Genomic DNA, 15,731 nt, shown 5'->3' with positions numbered 1-15,731 from the left:
AGAAAGACAAGAGATGCAGATCCAAAATAGAACTGTAATGCTTGCAGAATACTAGATAGGGTCATCCAGCAGTGGACGTCAGTTAATAGCAGCAGCAGTTGATGGTGATGATGATGATGGTGATGACGAGGAGTGTGATGAGGTGAGTCACCTGTATAGCGGCGGCTCTCTTGAGCGAGACCTCCTTGTCTGCGCCGCCGGTCCCGGCGGCTGCGCCGGCGCCGAACACCCTCTGCAGGAAGAGGTTGGCCGGGCCGCAGGAGGCGGCCGGCGCGGCCCTCACGGTGACACGTGGAGTGGGGGCGGACGTGGGGGCGGGGGCGGCCACCGGCTGCAGTGTCAGCGGCGACGCCTCGCTGTCCGGCACCCGCAGCGTGTTGCAAGACGCCGCGTGCGCGCGGCCGCCGCGCTCCAGGCCTGCAGGCATGCGCGCAGTGCTTCAGCTAGGAAACTGACACTGCAGCACACGCAGCCAGCTCTGTCCCTTTCCGTAGCAGAATCTGTCTGTTCTCCTAAGGGGCCGGCATATTGCTTCTGCAGAGACCGCCTACATCTACTCTTCACAGACAGTTCATGGTGTACCAGCATTATCACGCTTCCCAAACACCTTTCCTTTCGTGGATGTTGTTGTGGTCTTGCCTCCGAGAAGAGGTTTTATGTGGCTCTCCATGATAGTCTATACCGCGCAAGCTTCTCTGTATAACAACCGCAACCTACATCTCCTCATCTAGAATGAGATTTTCACTCTGCAGCGGAATGTGCGCTGATATGAAACTTCCTGGCAGATTAAAACTGTGTGCCGGACCAAGACTCGAACTCGGGACCTAGACACGAACTCGGGACCTTTGCCTTCCGCGAGCAAGTGCTCTACCATCTGAGCTACCCAAGCACAACTCACGCCCCATCCTCACAGCTTTACTTATGCCAGTATTTCGTCTCCTACTTTCCAGACTTCACAGAAGCTCTCCTGCGAAGCTGTCCGGTCTGTTCTAGGAACTTCAGTCTAGAACGGCGATACCGCTACGGTCACAGGTTCGAATCCTGCCTCGGGCATGGATGTGTCTGATGTCCTTAGGTTAGTTAGGTTTAAGTAATTCTACGTTCTAGGGGACTGATGACCTCCGATGTTAAGTCCCATAGTGCTCAGAGCCATTTGAACCATCTCCTGCGAACCTTGCAGAACTAGCACTCCTGGAAGAAAGGATACTGCGGAGACATGGCTTAGCCACAGCCTGGGAGATGTTTCCAGAATGAGATTTTCACTATGCAGCGGAGTGTGCGTTGATATGAGTTTGAGTCTCGGTCCGGCACACAGTTTTAATCTGCCAGGAAGTTTCATATCAGTGGACACTCCGCTGTAGAGTGAAAATCTCATTCTGGAAACATTCCCTAGACTGTTTCTGTTTAGAAACACTTGGCCTCTCTCTTTCAGTCCCACGTGAGAAAGGGTAACACATACATAAAGGATACAGAACATTTGACTAAGAGGCAGAAGGGTACTGGAAATATGGGTTACAAAATACCATCCAGTCTCAAAGAAGACAGGTGCTGAAAGGTGTGTTAACGCCTTCGCGATATCCTTTCTTCCATGAGTGCTAGTTCTGCAAGGTTCGCAGGAGAGCTTCTGTAAAGTTTGGAAGGTAGGAGGCGAGATACTGGCAGAAATAAAGCTGTGAGGACGGGGCGTGAGTCGTGCTTGGGTAGCTCAGATGGTAGAGCACTTGCCCGCGAAGGGGAAAGGTCCCGAGTTCGAGTCTCGGTCCGGCACACAGTTTTAATCTGCCAGGCAGTTTCATCTCCTCATCTGTTATTCTATCTACCTATCTAACTTCATCATTCTTCTATACTACTACACAAGGTTGTATTCTTTTTTTCTATGAACAGCTTATCGTCAACTTCTCACTTACATACAAGGCTATGGTCCAAATACTTTAAAAAAATTACATTGATGTTAGGTGTTATCAGATTTCTCTTCTCCAGAAATAGTTGCTATTTCCAGTCTGCACTCTTCGGCTCTTACCAGTTGTTTTGCTGTCCACGTAGCAGAACTCGTCTGGTACTTTTAATGTCTCTTTTACTAGAATCACAATGTTTAATTCGACTACATTGCATTACCATTCTTTCACTTTTGCTAATATTTATCTTATAGTCACTTTCCTAGGTATAACCCATTCCTTTCAACTACTCTTTTAAGTCCTTCGCTGCCTCTGACAGAATTACAATATCGGCAAACTTTATAATGTAATGGCTGTGGTCACGAGGGTGCGCGATCCCGTCGTAAACTAGATCATGCAGGTTTTAAGATGAGTGCATTTCATTTCAAGTAGATAAACCTCACCCATTGTGACATCTCGCGATTTTCCAACTTGGTTTCGTATTGCAGCTCGTAGTGTCGCCGAGGCGAAGAGCAGCGAGTGGAGTGCTTGGGGAAAGCGGATCTGTTTAGCTTTCCTCAGCTTGTTACAATTTGTTAAGTACAACCAGCGGTATTTTCCCTGCCCGGTGGCCGCTAACTCTCCAGTTACCGGCCATTCCTGGCCTCTGATACCCTCTGCTGTGTTTGTGGCCACTTACTTTTTAATATTTCAATACCTGTATGTTGTAACTGCAGCGAGTTCTTAAAAATTCTTAATATATTGCCATTCTTGGAGTGTAAGGCCTTCAGCCGTGATCACAGTGGCTCTTTTTTTTTTTATTGTAACACATTGAAGCACTATTATTTAGACAGTTGTTTATTCTTTCATTAATAACGTGTGGTATTTTTTTATTGTTGAGTCTGGAATTACTGTTTTAAAAATAAATGTGTGTAACTGTAAAAGGCAGCCAGCAGTAATTGATTGCAGCCCCGTCCACAATCGTAACCAAATCCTGCCTGCCCCTTACCACCAGGTTTCAACTGTAATGCTAACTTCTGAACACCCTGTATACACAAATCTGCGGAAAACTGAGGAGTGGTGTGATTACCGGCGGCTAGCCCGACGGGCCGCCAGTCGAGCTCTGAAGCGATGCGCTGGATGCGCGGCCGGTCCCTGGCGTGCGGGCTGGTGCGCTGGCTGGGGTCGAGCAGGGCCTCCGACAGGCGGCGCTGCAGCGTGGCGGCGCACGGCCGCGTCAGCAGGCCCAGCGGCGTCAGCGACGGCCGGCGAGAGCCGCACGCCGACGGCGTCCGCGCCTGGATCTCCTGTCGGCACCACACACACCGCCTTACTCACAAACACCTGTCATAGTTAGCGTCAGCGAAAGATCACTGTGAGTCACAGGTGGAAAGCATGCACTCCTGGATATACTACTGGCGCCAGTCAACATCTCGCTCACCAGCACTTGTTACACTCAATGTCAGCAGACGAGGGGGCTGCTGACAACGCAGGCAATGCCTTCTGCCTTCACATTGTGCTTCAGAATAACCGTGCCTCAATGAATGTGTTGCGTCATTAGCTTGACCGAAACAAGAGGTGTTTTTTTGGTTTTCATGAAACGTCAGAAAATGAGAAATTTATTTCATTACGTTGACGTGTGAAGAAGACAAAGACTAGATGAAACGCAGTAGACACAATTTCTGTTTCACCGTCCACAAATACACCCCCCCCCCCACACACACACATATACATATATATATATATATATATATATATATATATATATATATATATATATATATATATATGGACCAAATATCTCACGAAATAAGGGTCAAACGAAAAACCTGCAAAGAACGAAACTCGTGTAGCTTAAAGGGGGAAACCAGTTGGCGCTATGGTTGGCCCGCTAGATGGCGCTGCCATAGGTCAAACGGATATCAACTGCGTTTTTTTAAATAGGAACCCCCATTTTTATTATATATTCGTGTAGAACGTAAAGAAATATGAATGTTTTACTTGGACCACATTTTTCGCTTTGTGAAAGATGGCGCTGTAATAGTCACAAATATATGGCTCACAATTTTAGGCGAACAGTTGGTAACAGGTAGGTTTTTTTAAATTAAACTACAGACCGTAGGTACGTTTGAACATTTTATTTCGGTTGTTACAATGTGATACATGTACCTTTGTGAACTTATCATTTCTGAGAACGCATGCTCTTACAGCGTGATTACCTGTAAATACCACATTAATGCAATAAATGCTGAAAATGATGCCCTTCAGCCTCAATGCGTTTTGCAATACGTGTAACGACATTACTCTCAACAGAGAGTAGTTCGCCTTCCGTAATGTTCGCACATCCATTGACAATGCGCTGACACATGTTGTCAGGCGTTGTCGGTGGATCATGATAGCAAATATCCTTCAACTTTCCCCACAGAAAGAAATCCGGGGACGTCAGATCCGGTGAACGTGCGGCCCATCGTATGCTGCTTCGACGACCAATCCACCCATCATGAAATATGCTGTTCAATACCGCTTCAACCGCATGCGAGCTATGTGCCGGACATCCGTCATGTTGGAAGTACATCGACATCCTGTCATGCAGTGAAACATCTTGTAGTAACACCGGTGGAACATTACGTAGGAAATCAGCATACATTGCACCATTTAGATTGCCATCGATAAAATGGGGACCAATTATCCTTCCTCCCATAATGCCGCACCTTACATTAGCTCGTCAAGGTCGCTGATGTTCCACTTGTTGCAGCCATCGTGGATTTTCCGTTGCCCAACAGTCCATATTATGCCGGTTTACGTTACCGCTGTTGGTGACGTTTGTGACTATTACAGCGCCATCTATCACAAAGCGAAAAAAGCGGTCCAACTAAAATATTCATATTTCTTTACGTACTACACGAATTGTAAGTAGGCTGTTTAGGTTTTTTTATTGGTAACGCCACCTCTGTATGAAAATCACTGGCTGTGCTGTGTGCAGTCTGTGGCTGCTTTGCATTGTTGTAATACTCGCCATTGTAGTGTTAGGCAGCTGGCTGTGAACAGCGCGTAGCGTTGCGCAGTTGGAGGTGAGCCGCCAGCAGTGGTGGATGTGGGGAGAGAGATGGCGGAGTTTTGAAATTTGTCATGAACTGCTATATTTATATATGATGATATCAAGGTAAATACATTGTTTGTTCTCTATTAATATCTTTCATTTGCTAACTATCCCTATCAGTAGTTAGTGCCTTCCATAGTTTGAATCTTTTATTTAGCTGGCAGTAGTGGCGCTCGCTGTATTGCAGTAGCTTGAGCAGCGAAGATTTTTGTGAGGTAAGTGATTTGTGAAAGGTATAGTTTAATGTTAGTCAGGGCCATTCTTTTGTAGGGAATTTTGAAAGTCAGATTGCGTTGCGCTAACAAAATATTGTGTGTCAGTTTAAGCACAGTCATGTATAATTGTTCAAAGGGGACGTTTCATATGTCGACCCTTAGCCGAGGATAACTCACTGGAATCTTCTGATTTTTTTTCTTGTAGTTTGTGTAATTAGTGTAGATTTTGTTTATTGATAGCGCGTAATCATAGAGAGAATTTCCTTTGTAGTTGTAGTTTTTCATTGTTGTACAGTAAAACAGTTGTGGCATGCATGTAGATTTGCACCAAGTATTTCGCAGCTGCGCTGGCAATTAAGTAGACATTATTTCCATTGCTATGTTATTTTATTTTGCTCTTCAAATTGTGCTTTTCTGTGTTATCGTGTGAAATATTGTGACAACTATGGCGTGTGAAAAACGTAATACTAGGCTCCAAAGTAAACTGAGAAATGACAGTGAAGACGAAAGCAGTGTGTTAGCGCCGCAGAGTAATGAATTAACTAATGTTCAAAGTAGTAATTTGGTAATTGCGCATAGGGAAATGGAGCGGGCGGCAAACAATGGTGTAGACAGTGAAACAGGTAGTGAACAGGGAAGCGTTATCGATCGATTGGTCGGAAACAGCTCGCCTCAGGAATCGGGAATGACAGAACACAATATTGCAAATACTGCAGACTCAGGTTTTGGGTTCTCACCGTTTTCTCAAATGAGTAAAGACACATTTTCCGCTTGTCAAAATGTGAATGTTGCCGGTGCAACTTCACTGCCGAAAAGCACTGAGGAACATGTTTCAGACACCAGTGCATTGTTATTACAATTAATGCAACAAATGGGACAAAAGCTTGAAAAGTTAGACACAATGGAACAACACCAGAGACAAACACAGCAACAGTTAGACACAGTGGAACAAAATCTCAAAAAGTTAGACACAGTGGAACAAAATCTTAAAAAGTTAGACACAATGGAACAAAATCAGAGACAAACACAGCAACAGTTAGACACACTGGAACAAAATCAGAGACAAACACAGCAACAGCTTCAAAAGTTAGACTCATTGGAACAAACTCTTGAACAAACGCGTGAAGATTTAACTACTGAGTTACATAACATTGAATCGAAATGTCAAAAAGTCTGTAATGACGTAAAAACTCAAATTTGTGAGCATTTTCAACCTTTTTTTTCGCGGCATGAAAAGGCATTACAGAATCACGAAGCAGCCATAAAAGAACTGCAAATTATTGTTCATGAAAATCATGAGACCTTGCAAGCTAAATTTGACTCAGTTGCATCTACCGATTCGGTTACGCAACTTGCAAAAACTCAGGAAAACTTAAAGAACACAGTAGATTCGATTTCAACACAAATGGACACTCTGAAACTTGGTTCAGAAAAACACATTGAGGAAATGTGTTCACTATCGGAGAAAGTAGCCGAACTTTCGGATCAGTTCACTAACTTATCTACGAAGGTAGACGATAATCTGAACGACACAAAACCGGTAGTCTTTAATGACACAGAAGAGTGCGAACAAATTAGGAAATTCAAACAAAATCAGAATCAAATTAATACGCAACACCAAAGAGAAATCCGGGAAGTACAAGATCAGCTGACTCAGGTAATACAAGAATTACGTATTTCAGAGGCCACTCGCGCTCCAATACGGGAAGAGGGACATAGAAATACGGAACAACCACAAAATAATAACACAGGACACTTCGAAAGTTATGAAAGAAATTGGCAAGGTGCACCGAATTTTGAAATGGAACCGCCGAAACGACGTAACAATGACCGATATGCGACTCGCCGACATGATGACTTTGACTATAAGCTGTTCATTACTACACGTAAATTCAAAACATTTAAGAATTCTGCCAACGACATTCATCCACAAGCGTGGCTCCAACAATTCTCTCATTGTTTTCCTCCGAACTGGTCATTAGAACACAGATTAGAATTTATGTGTGGCTACTTGGAGAATGAACCAGCTGTAAGAATGCGATCGGTAATTCACGATTGCCACAGTGAAGGAGAGTTTTACCATGCCTTCCTCTCAGCATATTGGTCTCAAGCCACACAAGACCGTGTAAAACATAGCATCATGATGATGAAACACTTTGAACAATCTGAATTTTCCAGTCTTGTCAAATATTTTGAAGACATGTTGCATAACAATCAGTATCTTTCAAACCCATACAGCCCCTCAGAACTTATCCGCATTTGCTTAATCAAATTGCCTGAACATTTACGACACATTATTTTGGCAGGACGTTGCAAAGACGACATTGAAGCTTTTCAGGGACTGTTACAAGAGCTGGAAATTGACACTGACAGTCGCGGGATGCGAAAACAGGAAAACAATCACTACAGGTCACATCCGTCACAATTCCGTGACGACAGAAATGATAACTGGACGCGACAAGGCTATTCTCACCACACAAATCGTGACCAAAACAGACACCACCCGTATGACAACCGTTGGCAGAGTAGTAATAATTACAGGGAAAGATCACCTCTCCGCAGTAATGACTATTACAGAGACAATCAGAGAAACAGACAATATGGGAACCAAAATAATTATTATTACGGGAGACAGAATAACTTTAGACGCAACGGTCCAGCGCGCAGTTACGATTCAGGGAGAAATTCTCCACCACTTAACCGACAAGAAAGAAACTACAGGAACTACCGACATGACGACAGACGATGTGATCGTAACGACAGACCTGAATTGCATCAGAACTGGCGGGATTCAAACAGAGCAGGGCCTTCTCGTCAGAGTGAATTTGTAGAAGTTAGGTCTCCAAATCCCAATAATGACGCGCGCCAACAAAGGAACAGACAATGACTCGCACCGCAGGCATCCGCGTGCGCCGGCTGGCTCAGAGAAAAATAACATAGACGCTAACCTTGAGAAAAATTCCAGTATTCTTTACCGACGTATACCGCATGACAATTGCATTCAAGTTCAAACTCTGAGTACTATGAAGAGTAAAGGTTTACACCACATTTCACATGTAAAACCGTTTATTGAAAAATAATCTGCTTTTTAACTTTGTCTTTGCCATAAAACTTTTCAATTGACGCTACTAGTACGCTTTGTCAGACTTAGAATCTGTTAACATACAACAATGTTTGAAGTTAAATATCCAATCAAGAACCAAGAGAACTTATTTCAACAGAAATTATGAATGCATTGTTATAGTGAACAGACGACACAATGTTGTTATTTGTACATTCTTGCCTGTTAGTTGCACGATTACGTAACATCTATAAGGCTCACATACTTCGAACATATACTGGTACTGCTAATGAGATTCTAATGCAACATTTCGGTTTACTTGAAAATATATTCTGGATTTAAAGTACATTCTGTGAGATACCAGATGACACGGTGGTTGGTTTATGTGACAGCTGCACGATTTTATCACGATGCTACTAATGAGTGACAATATACAATGTTGCTTTTGCGGTGTTTCTGTTTTATATCTGCACAGTTTTTCTGTTTTATTCTGCAAAGTAAAACATGTTTTAGTAGTAACTTTTGTGGTATAGCTATAATGAGATTGCCTTTTCCGTAGCACAACAATACGTTACAGCACAGTACTTTCTTCATCATGGCAATAAGCGTAATAACTAAGATATCTATACATAAAGCATTTCACTTTTGTTTATCATGAGGTAAGTACATTGACTTCTGCAGAACTTAGCTTTCAGAGGACGATAAGTACGACACTTCCACAGAATTATCTTACAGCAAGACGCACATTTAGCGCTACAGGACACGCATTTGAGAGATTTTGTACTTAAGCCATTTATTTTTCAAGATTTTTGAATTACAAAGAAAGTTTTCCGTGATACACTTCATTCTATTGCTGTAATCTGTAACACCTGAGGGTATAATTACATTAATCCTCAGGGGGGTACACACCTACTTTGTGTACCACGTGTTTGGCAAGCACAACGAACCCTAGCTAATATGGTATTTGCTTATACAACTTTAAACATTGGTACCATATTTCTCTAACACACAAATTACACAGCTATCTGATCATTTAACTGAAAGAGACAAACATTTATTTTACTATATCAGTGACAGATGTTTACGTAATTACACAGTTGGATAACTTCACACTTATGAAACTGTATTTTGTCTGTACTTTGTAAACTGTTCATATTTTTTCGGAATCATTGTGATACTATGAGAGCTTTGAATGATGTATTTGGTATGAGATCATGATTTTTAAAGTACGTTTGAGGCAGCTGACACTTTTGACATGAGCATAGAATTTTTTTAGGCTTAGAAATTATTGGAGGAAGTTACGACGATTTTGAGATTTGACTGAAGTGTTATGGTGTTATTATTACGACGACGATGTGTATTATGTTGTTGAGGAATGTTTATTATGCTACGTATTTCTCATGATGAAATATTGAAGAAGTGTCGACGAATATGTATATGTATAATGAGGTAAGGAATAATGAGTAGTGTTTAGGGACTCTGATTTATGAAAAGGATGTTGGAAACCAAGAAACGTACTTTAAAAGTTATGAAATGTGTGTGTATATGCGTGAATGTATTACAATGCAGACGAAAATTTTTTTGGACACTGTTATATCAATAGCATTTTGTTTCTACAGATTTGTAACGCTAATTCTTGACCTGTGAAATATTTTTATGTGAGACTGTCACTGTAGCGGAAACTGGTGTCGTAAATATTTCCGTAAGAAAGTTAAGTGACCACCTGCACGTAATGCGTCGTGGGCACGCAGCTGTGTCAAACACCTGGAGAACAAGCCATTAGGGTGTGCCTTTCCAGAAGCACAGGTAGAAAAAAAAAAAGAAAAAAAGGCAGGCCTTTATCCTCGCCATTGGCATTCCTTTAGAGAAAATATTGCAAATGCGACACCCTCATTACTTCCATTAACCTTGCTATTGACGTTCCTTTGTAGAAAGCATCGCAAATATTACACGCTCATTACCTGAAAACATATGATTACTCGTACTTTGTGCTAATTACTGCAATGCTTATGAATTGATGGGAAATATTCGTACATCTGCACACCTGATTATGACAAGTGTCTTTCTATGAGAGTTGAGAGCTACTGACTTACGAAATGCCACATGACTATTGAATGATATTTTTATGCTTTGCTTTTCGTAGTTGCTTATTTCACTTGATATCTGGTTTCCAGCTGTGTTGCAGCATTGCTTTTATAAAATAAAATGCATTTGCTAATGTGAACACTTTCTGTCAACAGATCTATTAAATAATTATTTTATGATCCACATTCTTTAAAAAAGGAGCACTTGGAAAGGAAAGAACAATAAGAAGGAACTAGTAACAGTAACACATAATTTTCTTTTCAAGTACATGGTAATATTTCTTTTTACAATCAGTTGTTGTGGTGCACCACTTTAATTACATAGATATTAAGATGTGAATATACATTTCCCTTATCTGCATTGTTGTTTTTACTGTAATATTTTTTCTGCTTGAGCTTTGTCATGTATAGATATAAGTTTTATATTTTTTATATTTTTTATATTTGCTGCTGCTGTTTGCCAGGCATAGTGCTACTGAATTTTAAATTGTGTTACTCTGTTAAGCTAATTTTACTACTGACTTATTTTTCTTGCTACTGTGCATTGGCTCATATTAGTTGTAATGTTGCATTGCTTGGTAATTTATATTTACTGTAGCTTGCTTTGCAATTTTCCATTTTTTTTGCATTGCTGTTTGTGTTAATTTGTTATGTGCTGCTGCATTGCCTCGTCCCTTAGTTTAGTATCTGAGCTCAGTAGATTTAAGTTAGCTTAAGAGGAGACTATATAAGAAACTAACTATTATAAATTTATAAGAAATGCATTGAGAAGCTATCAGAAAATGGTCTGGCAAAATAAAAAGGATACTGTATAGTGGAGAAAAACTATTATTGACAGAGGATGTGAACAGAATACAGAAAGCAGAGAGAAAAACTATTTTTGACAGAGGATGTGAACGAAATACAGAAGACAGGCTTAGATAGGACTTTTGGGAATAATGATGAATGATGGGAGATCTCCAAGGAGCAAAGAAAGTTTTGTTTGCAAAATACTGCAATGAAACAAACCCTGTCCTTTCCTTTTGTGTTATCCCACTATGTGTTTGGGTACCCTTGTGTATATATGTTCTTCCTGTCTTTATATGTTTACCTCATCAGACTTTTGTTGTAGAATTTTTCTCATACTCAGCTACATGAACTATGATGAGGAATACTGTTATCCTCAAATATAATTTGCGTTAATAATATGTTATTTACTTTGTAAAGATGTTAGACATTATTAATTCTGTTTTGTTTTAATGCTCATGTGTAAAGTTGATGTTTCAAAAGTTATTCTGATCTTTTATGTATTTACTTATGTCATAATTCCTGTAACACTGATGTATATGTTTATTTCTATTCTTTTGTAAAGCCCCTATTACCACAAACGTTATCTGTATTATTATGTTTTTAATGATGTGTTTTGTACCTTTGTTATTGTATTCTTATGTTATAAAATTGTAATTGTCACCAGTTCATGATATTATTAACTAGTTAGTTACATTTCACTGCACACGTTTCTGTTGGTCATAGTATATGGACAATATGTGAGAAGTAGGGACTGATAGTGTTTGCACATGTGTTAATGATTCAGCAAGGGACTGGATAACAGCATTGCTGGTTCTAAGGACAATTTCAAAAACTTTGTGAGTGCACAAGTGGTGGTTTATGGACTTGCTATATTATCCGCAAGACTCTTCAACGGTGATTGTGCACCTGCACAGTGGCAACGGATGGCTGCTGGCCGTCTCTACCAGGACTACAGTGGGTCTGCACCTCTGGTGGCCCACCAATACCATTATCTCTACAAGGACTACAGTGGGTCTGCATCTATGATGACCTACCAACGCCATTATTTCTACAAGGACTGCAGTGGGTCTGCACCTCTGGTGGCCCACCAATACCGTAATCTCTACCAGGACTACAGTGGGTCTCCTCTGTGATGACCTACCTACCAATACTCTTCAAAATTTCGACTGACTCTGCTGTGGGTTTGCTCTGTTGTGGCCCATTACCTGTCTGCATGTCGAGAGTCAGCACTGTCTTTCCATTGGAAGGACAACACTACTTCTTCAAGACTGCATGGAAATCCACTACTTCCATGTGCATTTTCTTTTACTGCTCAGACTTTGAGAAAAACACTGCTATTCTCCTGTTATGTACGATTAGGACTGTCTTTATGGACTGTCAGACAATTTTAGCTTTTGACCAACATTGTATCAATAAGTGTGTGCATTTGATTTCTTTGTTATTGTAATTATGAAAAAAAATTTTCAAATCTGTATTGGCCACTGCCCAATCCAATTTGTAAAATTTTTTGTGGGGAGCATGGGGGCTATGTAAGTAGGCTGTTTAGGTTTTTTTATTGGTAACGCCACCTCTGTATGAAAATCACTGGCTGTGCTGTGTGCAGTCTGTGGCTGCTTTGCATTGTTGTAATACTCACCATTGTAGTGTTAGGCAGCTGGCTGTGAACAGCGCGTAGCGTTGCGCAGTTGGAGGTGAGCCGCCAGCAGTGGTGGATGTGGAGAGAGAGATGGCGGAGTTTTGAAATTTGTCATGAACTGCTATATTTATATATGATGATATCAAGGTAAATACATTGTTTGTTCTCTATTAATATCTTTCATTTGCTAACTATCCCTATCAGTAGTTAGTGCCTTCCATAGTTTGAATCTTTTATCTAGCTGGCAGTAGTGGCGCTCGCTGTATTGCAGTAGCTTGAGCAGCGAAGATTTTTGTGAGGTAAGTGATTTGTGAAAGGTATAGTTTAATGTTAGTCAGGGCCATTCTTTTGTAGGGAATTTTGAAAGTCAGATTGCGTTGCGCTAACAAAATATTGTGTGTCAGTTTAAGCACAGTCATGTATAATTGTTCAAAGGGGACGTTTCAGAATATGTAATAAAAATGGGGGTTCCTATTTACCTATTTAAAAAACGCAGTTGATATCCGTTTGACCTATGGCAGCGCCATCTAGAGGGCCAACCATAGCGCCATCTGGTTTCCCCCTTCAAGCTAGACGAGTTTCGTTCTTTGTAGTTTTTTCGTTTGATACTTATTTAGTGAGATATTTGGCCCGGTCACTATCAATGGACCACCCTATATATGACAAAAGACGCTCAGTTACGCTGCAGATCTATTCGAAAAATATCTAAAACATTATTATTCTCCTGCAAGTTCGTTACTTTTCATTTGCGTTTCATGAGGATAGTAAGAAATCTATTTTGCTATAGTGCACTGTCTTGGCTCTTACTAGAAACTATTCGTGCACACATACTCATTATTCTAATTAAAATTAGACGTATATCTTATGGAGAAAAATTTGTGGGCGAAAATATGTTTTAAAAAATCGACGACATTCGTATAGAGAGGTAATGGTACAGAAAATATATTTTAAGAAGTATTTACTTTTACTGTTACAGTTGCACGAAATATGTGGTGGCTGACTAGTTTCTGTAATATTTGATCTACAAATAAAATAAAGTAACAATAATGACCTCTCTAAATAGATACACAAAATTATAAAACATTGATGGAACTTTGTCACTGCAAGAATACCTACGAGTTCACAGCTGATAATCGGTCGTATTCAAAATCTGGAATTAAGTAATAAAGAACTCGTTAAACATCTAGCATCGAAACCTTAAACCGGCTCACATCATATTATTAAATTCAGTTCCTAATGAAGAAGTATTGACCGTTCTACATACACGGTTTTCTATCACAAGTGATGATCAGGAATGAATCACTGCAGTATAAACGACTGTTCACTGATTTATTCGTATTGCATTCAGGCTATATAGTGAATAAAAAAAACTGGAAAGAGAAAAAGGAGTACAAAAGGGGAAGGGCAGGCATAATAGACAATAAAATGATTTATTTCTTTAGATTTTCGTTCGTGGATAGCTTGTGAAGTTTTTCTTAAGCTGCAGGAGAGCCTGGGCTGGCTGAAACCTGATATTAGTCGGATGCCATTCACTTTACGCTCTGTTCACGTGGTGCAAGTGTGAAGCTGTGCTGACAGGGCAATTTAAAGAAATAAATCATTTTATTGTCTATTACGACTGCCCCCCCCCCCCTTGCACTCCTTTTTCTCTATCTAGTTTGTTTTAATTCACTATATAACCTGCATGCAAAACGAATAAATCAGTGAACAGTCGTTTTACGACGAAGCGCCGCTGACGCCGTGAAACCACCAAGTGTACTGGGCGAAGCCAATCACAGGAAGAGGAGGGGTCGGAGAAGTGTGAGCGAGTGAAGTTCTGTTGCTCTATTCTTGTCCAGCTCTCGGACTGTTCAGGTCCACCTTTTGCTTCCGTCTGGCCGTGAGGTCCCCACCTTTTACAAAAGATTTCAGACTTCATTTCTGTACCGCTAAGAAGTGTGCAATAAAAAACTTTGTGTTCTACCTCGCAGCAGGTCTTCTCATGAAGGAAGCCTCGTCAGAGAGGTCCACCACATGAGCGTCTAGGGAAATGATTCCAGTGGCGGTTTCCCGTTGCCTTCCACTGATGGTGAAGAAATGATAATGGGGACAACACAACACCCAGACCCTGAGCGGAGAAAATCTCCTATGCAGCCGGGAATCGAACCCGGGCCCCTTGCTGTGACAGACCGCCGCGCTGACCACTCAGTTATCGGGGTAGACATATGCAATAAATCCTCCCATTATTCAGTTTCAATAGTAAACATGGGCATTTCTAATTTCATACCCTGCAACCATCTCCTAAACATCGAATGCCAACCCGCTTCTGGCGTACAGCCTATTGGCTAAACCTTTATGCAATTGTAGGCGAGAATGTGAAATATCTGAAGAAAACTTCGTTAAGGAATGGTGTGTCATAGTTTCAGAAAATCTAACAGATGCAGAAATTGAAATCAGTGTCTGGTAAAAGGAGGAATTATGATAACTATTGGAATTTTTGTGCAGAGTTCAATAAATAGCTTAAGAATATCTAAAGAACAGAATAATTTTAGCAAAAGACATTTCAGAAGTAGAAAGTGTCGAAAACGTTAGAAGAAATCCTAGAAAGTGATTTAGAAAAATCTGCCACAATGATAGGATAGCAAATTTGAGAATTTTATATTCGGAATGACCAAAAATATTTACCGTTAGCTATATATATACTGAGAAACTAAAAAACAACACACTGTAAAACTGAACTCTGCTAATCAAATGATTAGCAGAGTATTACAAATTGATAAATTAGAAATACTAATGAAACAAATATGAGGAAAATGTTAAGTTCAAAGGATATTATGAAGCAGTACCGGAGTATATCAGAATTAGTAGATGAATAGAGGAGAAAAAAACCGATCTGACAAAATACGGATTGAAGAGGTTAAGGACTGAACAAAACAAAAAGAGAATAAGCAAAAATTAAATATTTTCCTCATGAGTGTGTCAGTTCTACTAGG

The 15,731-nt window shown here is 40.6% G+C and overlaps 1 protein-coding gene across 1 annotated transcript in view; it reads right to left on the bottom strand.

Moving 5' to 3' along the window:
- Positions 1-15,731, bottom strand: part of LOC124778838 — a 326,007-nt gene that overhangs the window by 56,282 nt on the left and 253,994 nt on the right. The window contains exons 7-8 of the mRNA XM_047253671.1: positions 2,884-3,181; positions 152-417 (exon numbers count right to left, since the gene is read on the bottom strand). Coding sequence (XP_047109627.1) covers positions 152-417; positions 2,884-3,181 — 564 coding nt within the window. The remainder of the gene's footprint in view (positions 1-151; positions 418-2,883; positions 3,182-15,731) is intronic.

This window comes from Schistocerca piceifrons, chromosome 1 (genome assembly GCF_021461385.2).
Source record: "Schistocerca piceifrons isolate TAMUIC-IGC-003096 chromosome 1, iqSchPice1.1, whole genome shotgun sequence".
NCBI classification, from domain to species: Eukaryota; Metazoa; Arthropoda; class Insecta; order Orthoptera; family Acrididae; genus Schistocerca; species Schistocerca piceifrons.
Note: the sequence above shows the minus strand (reverse complement) of the source record. Positions and strands in the feature narration are given on the sequence as shown.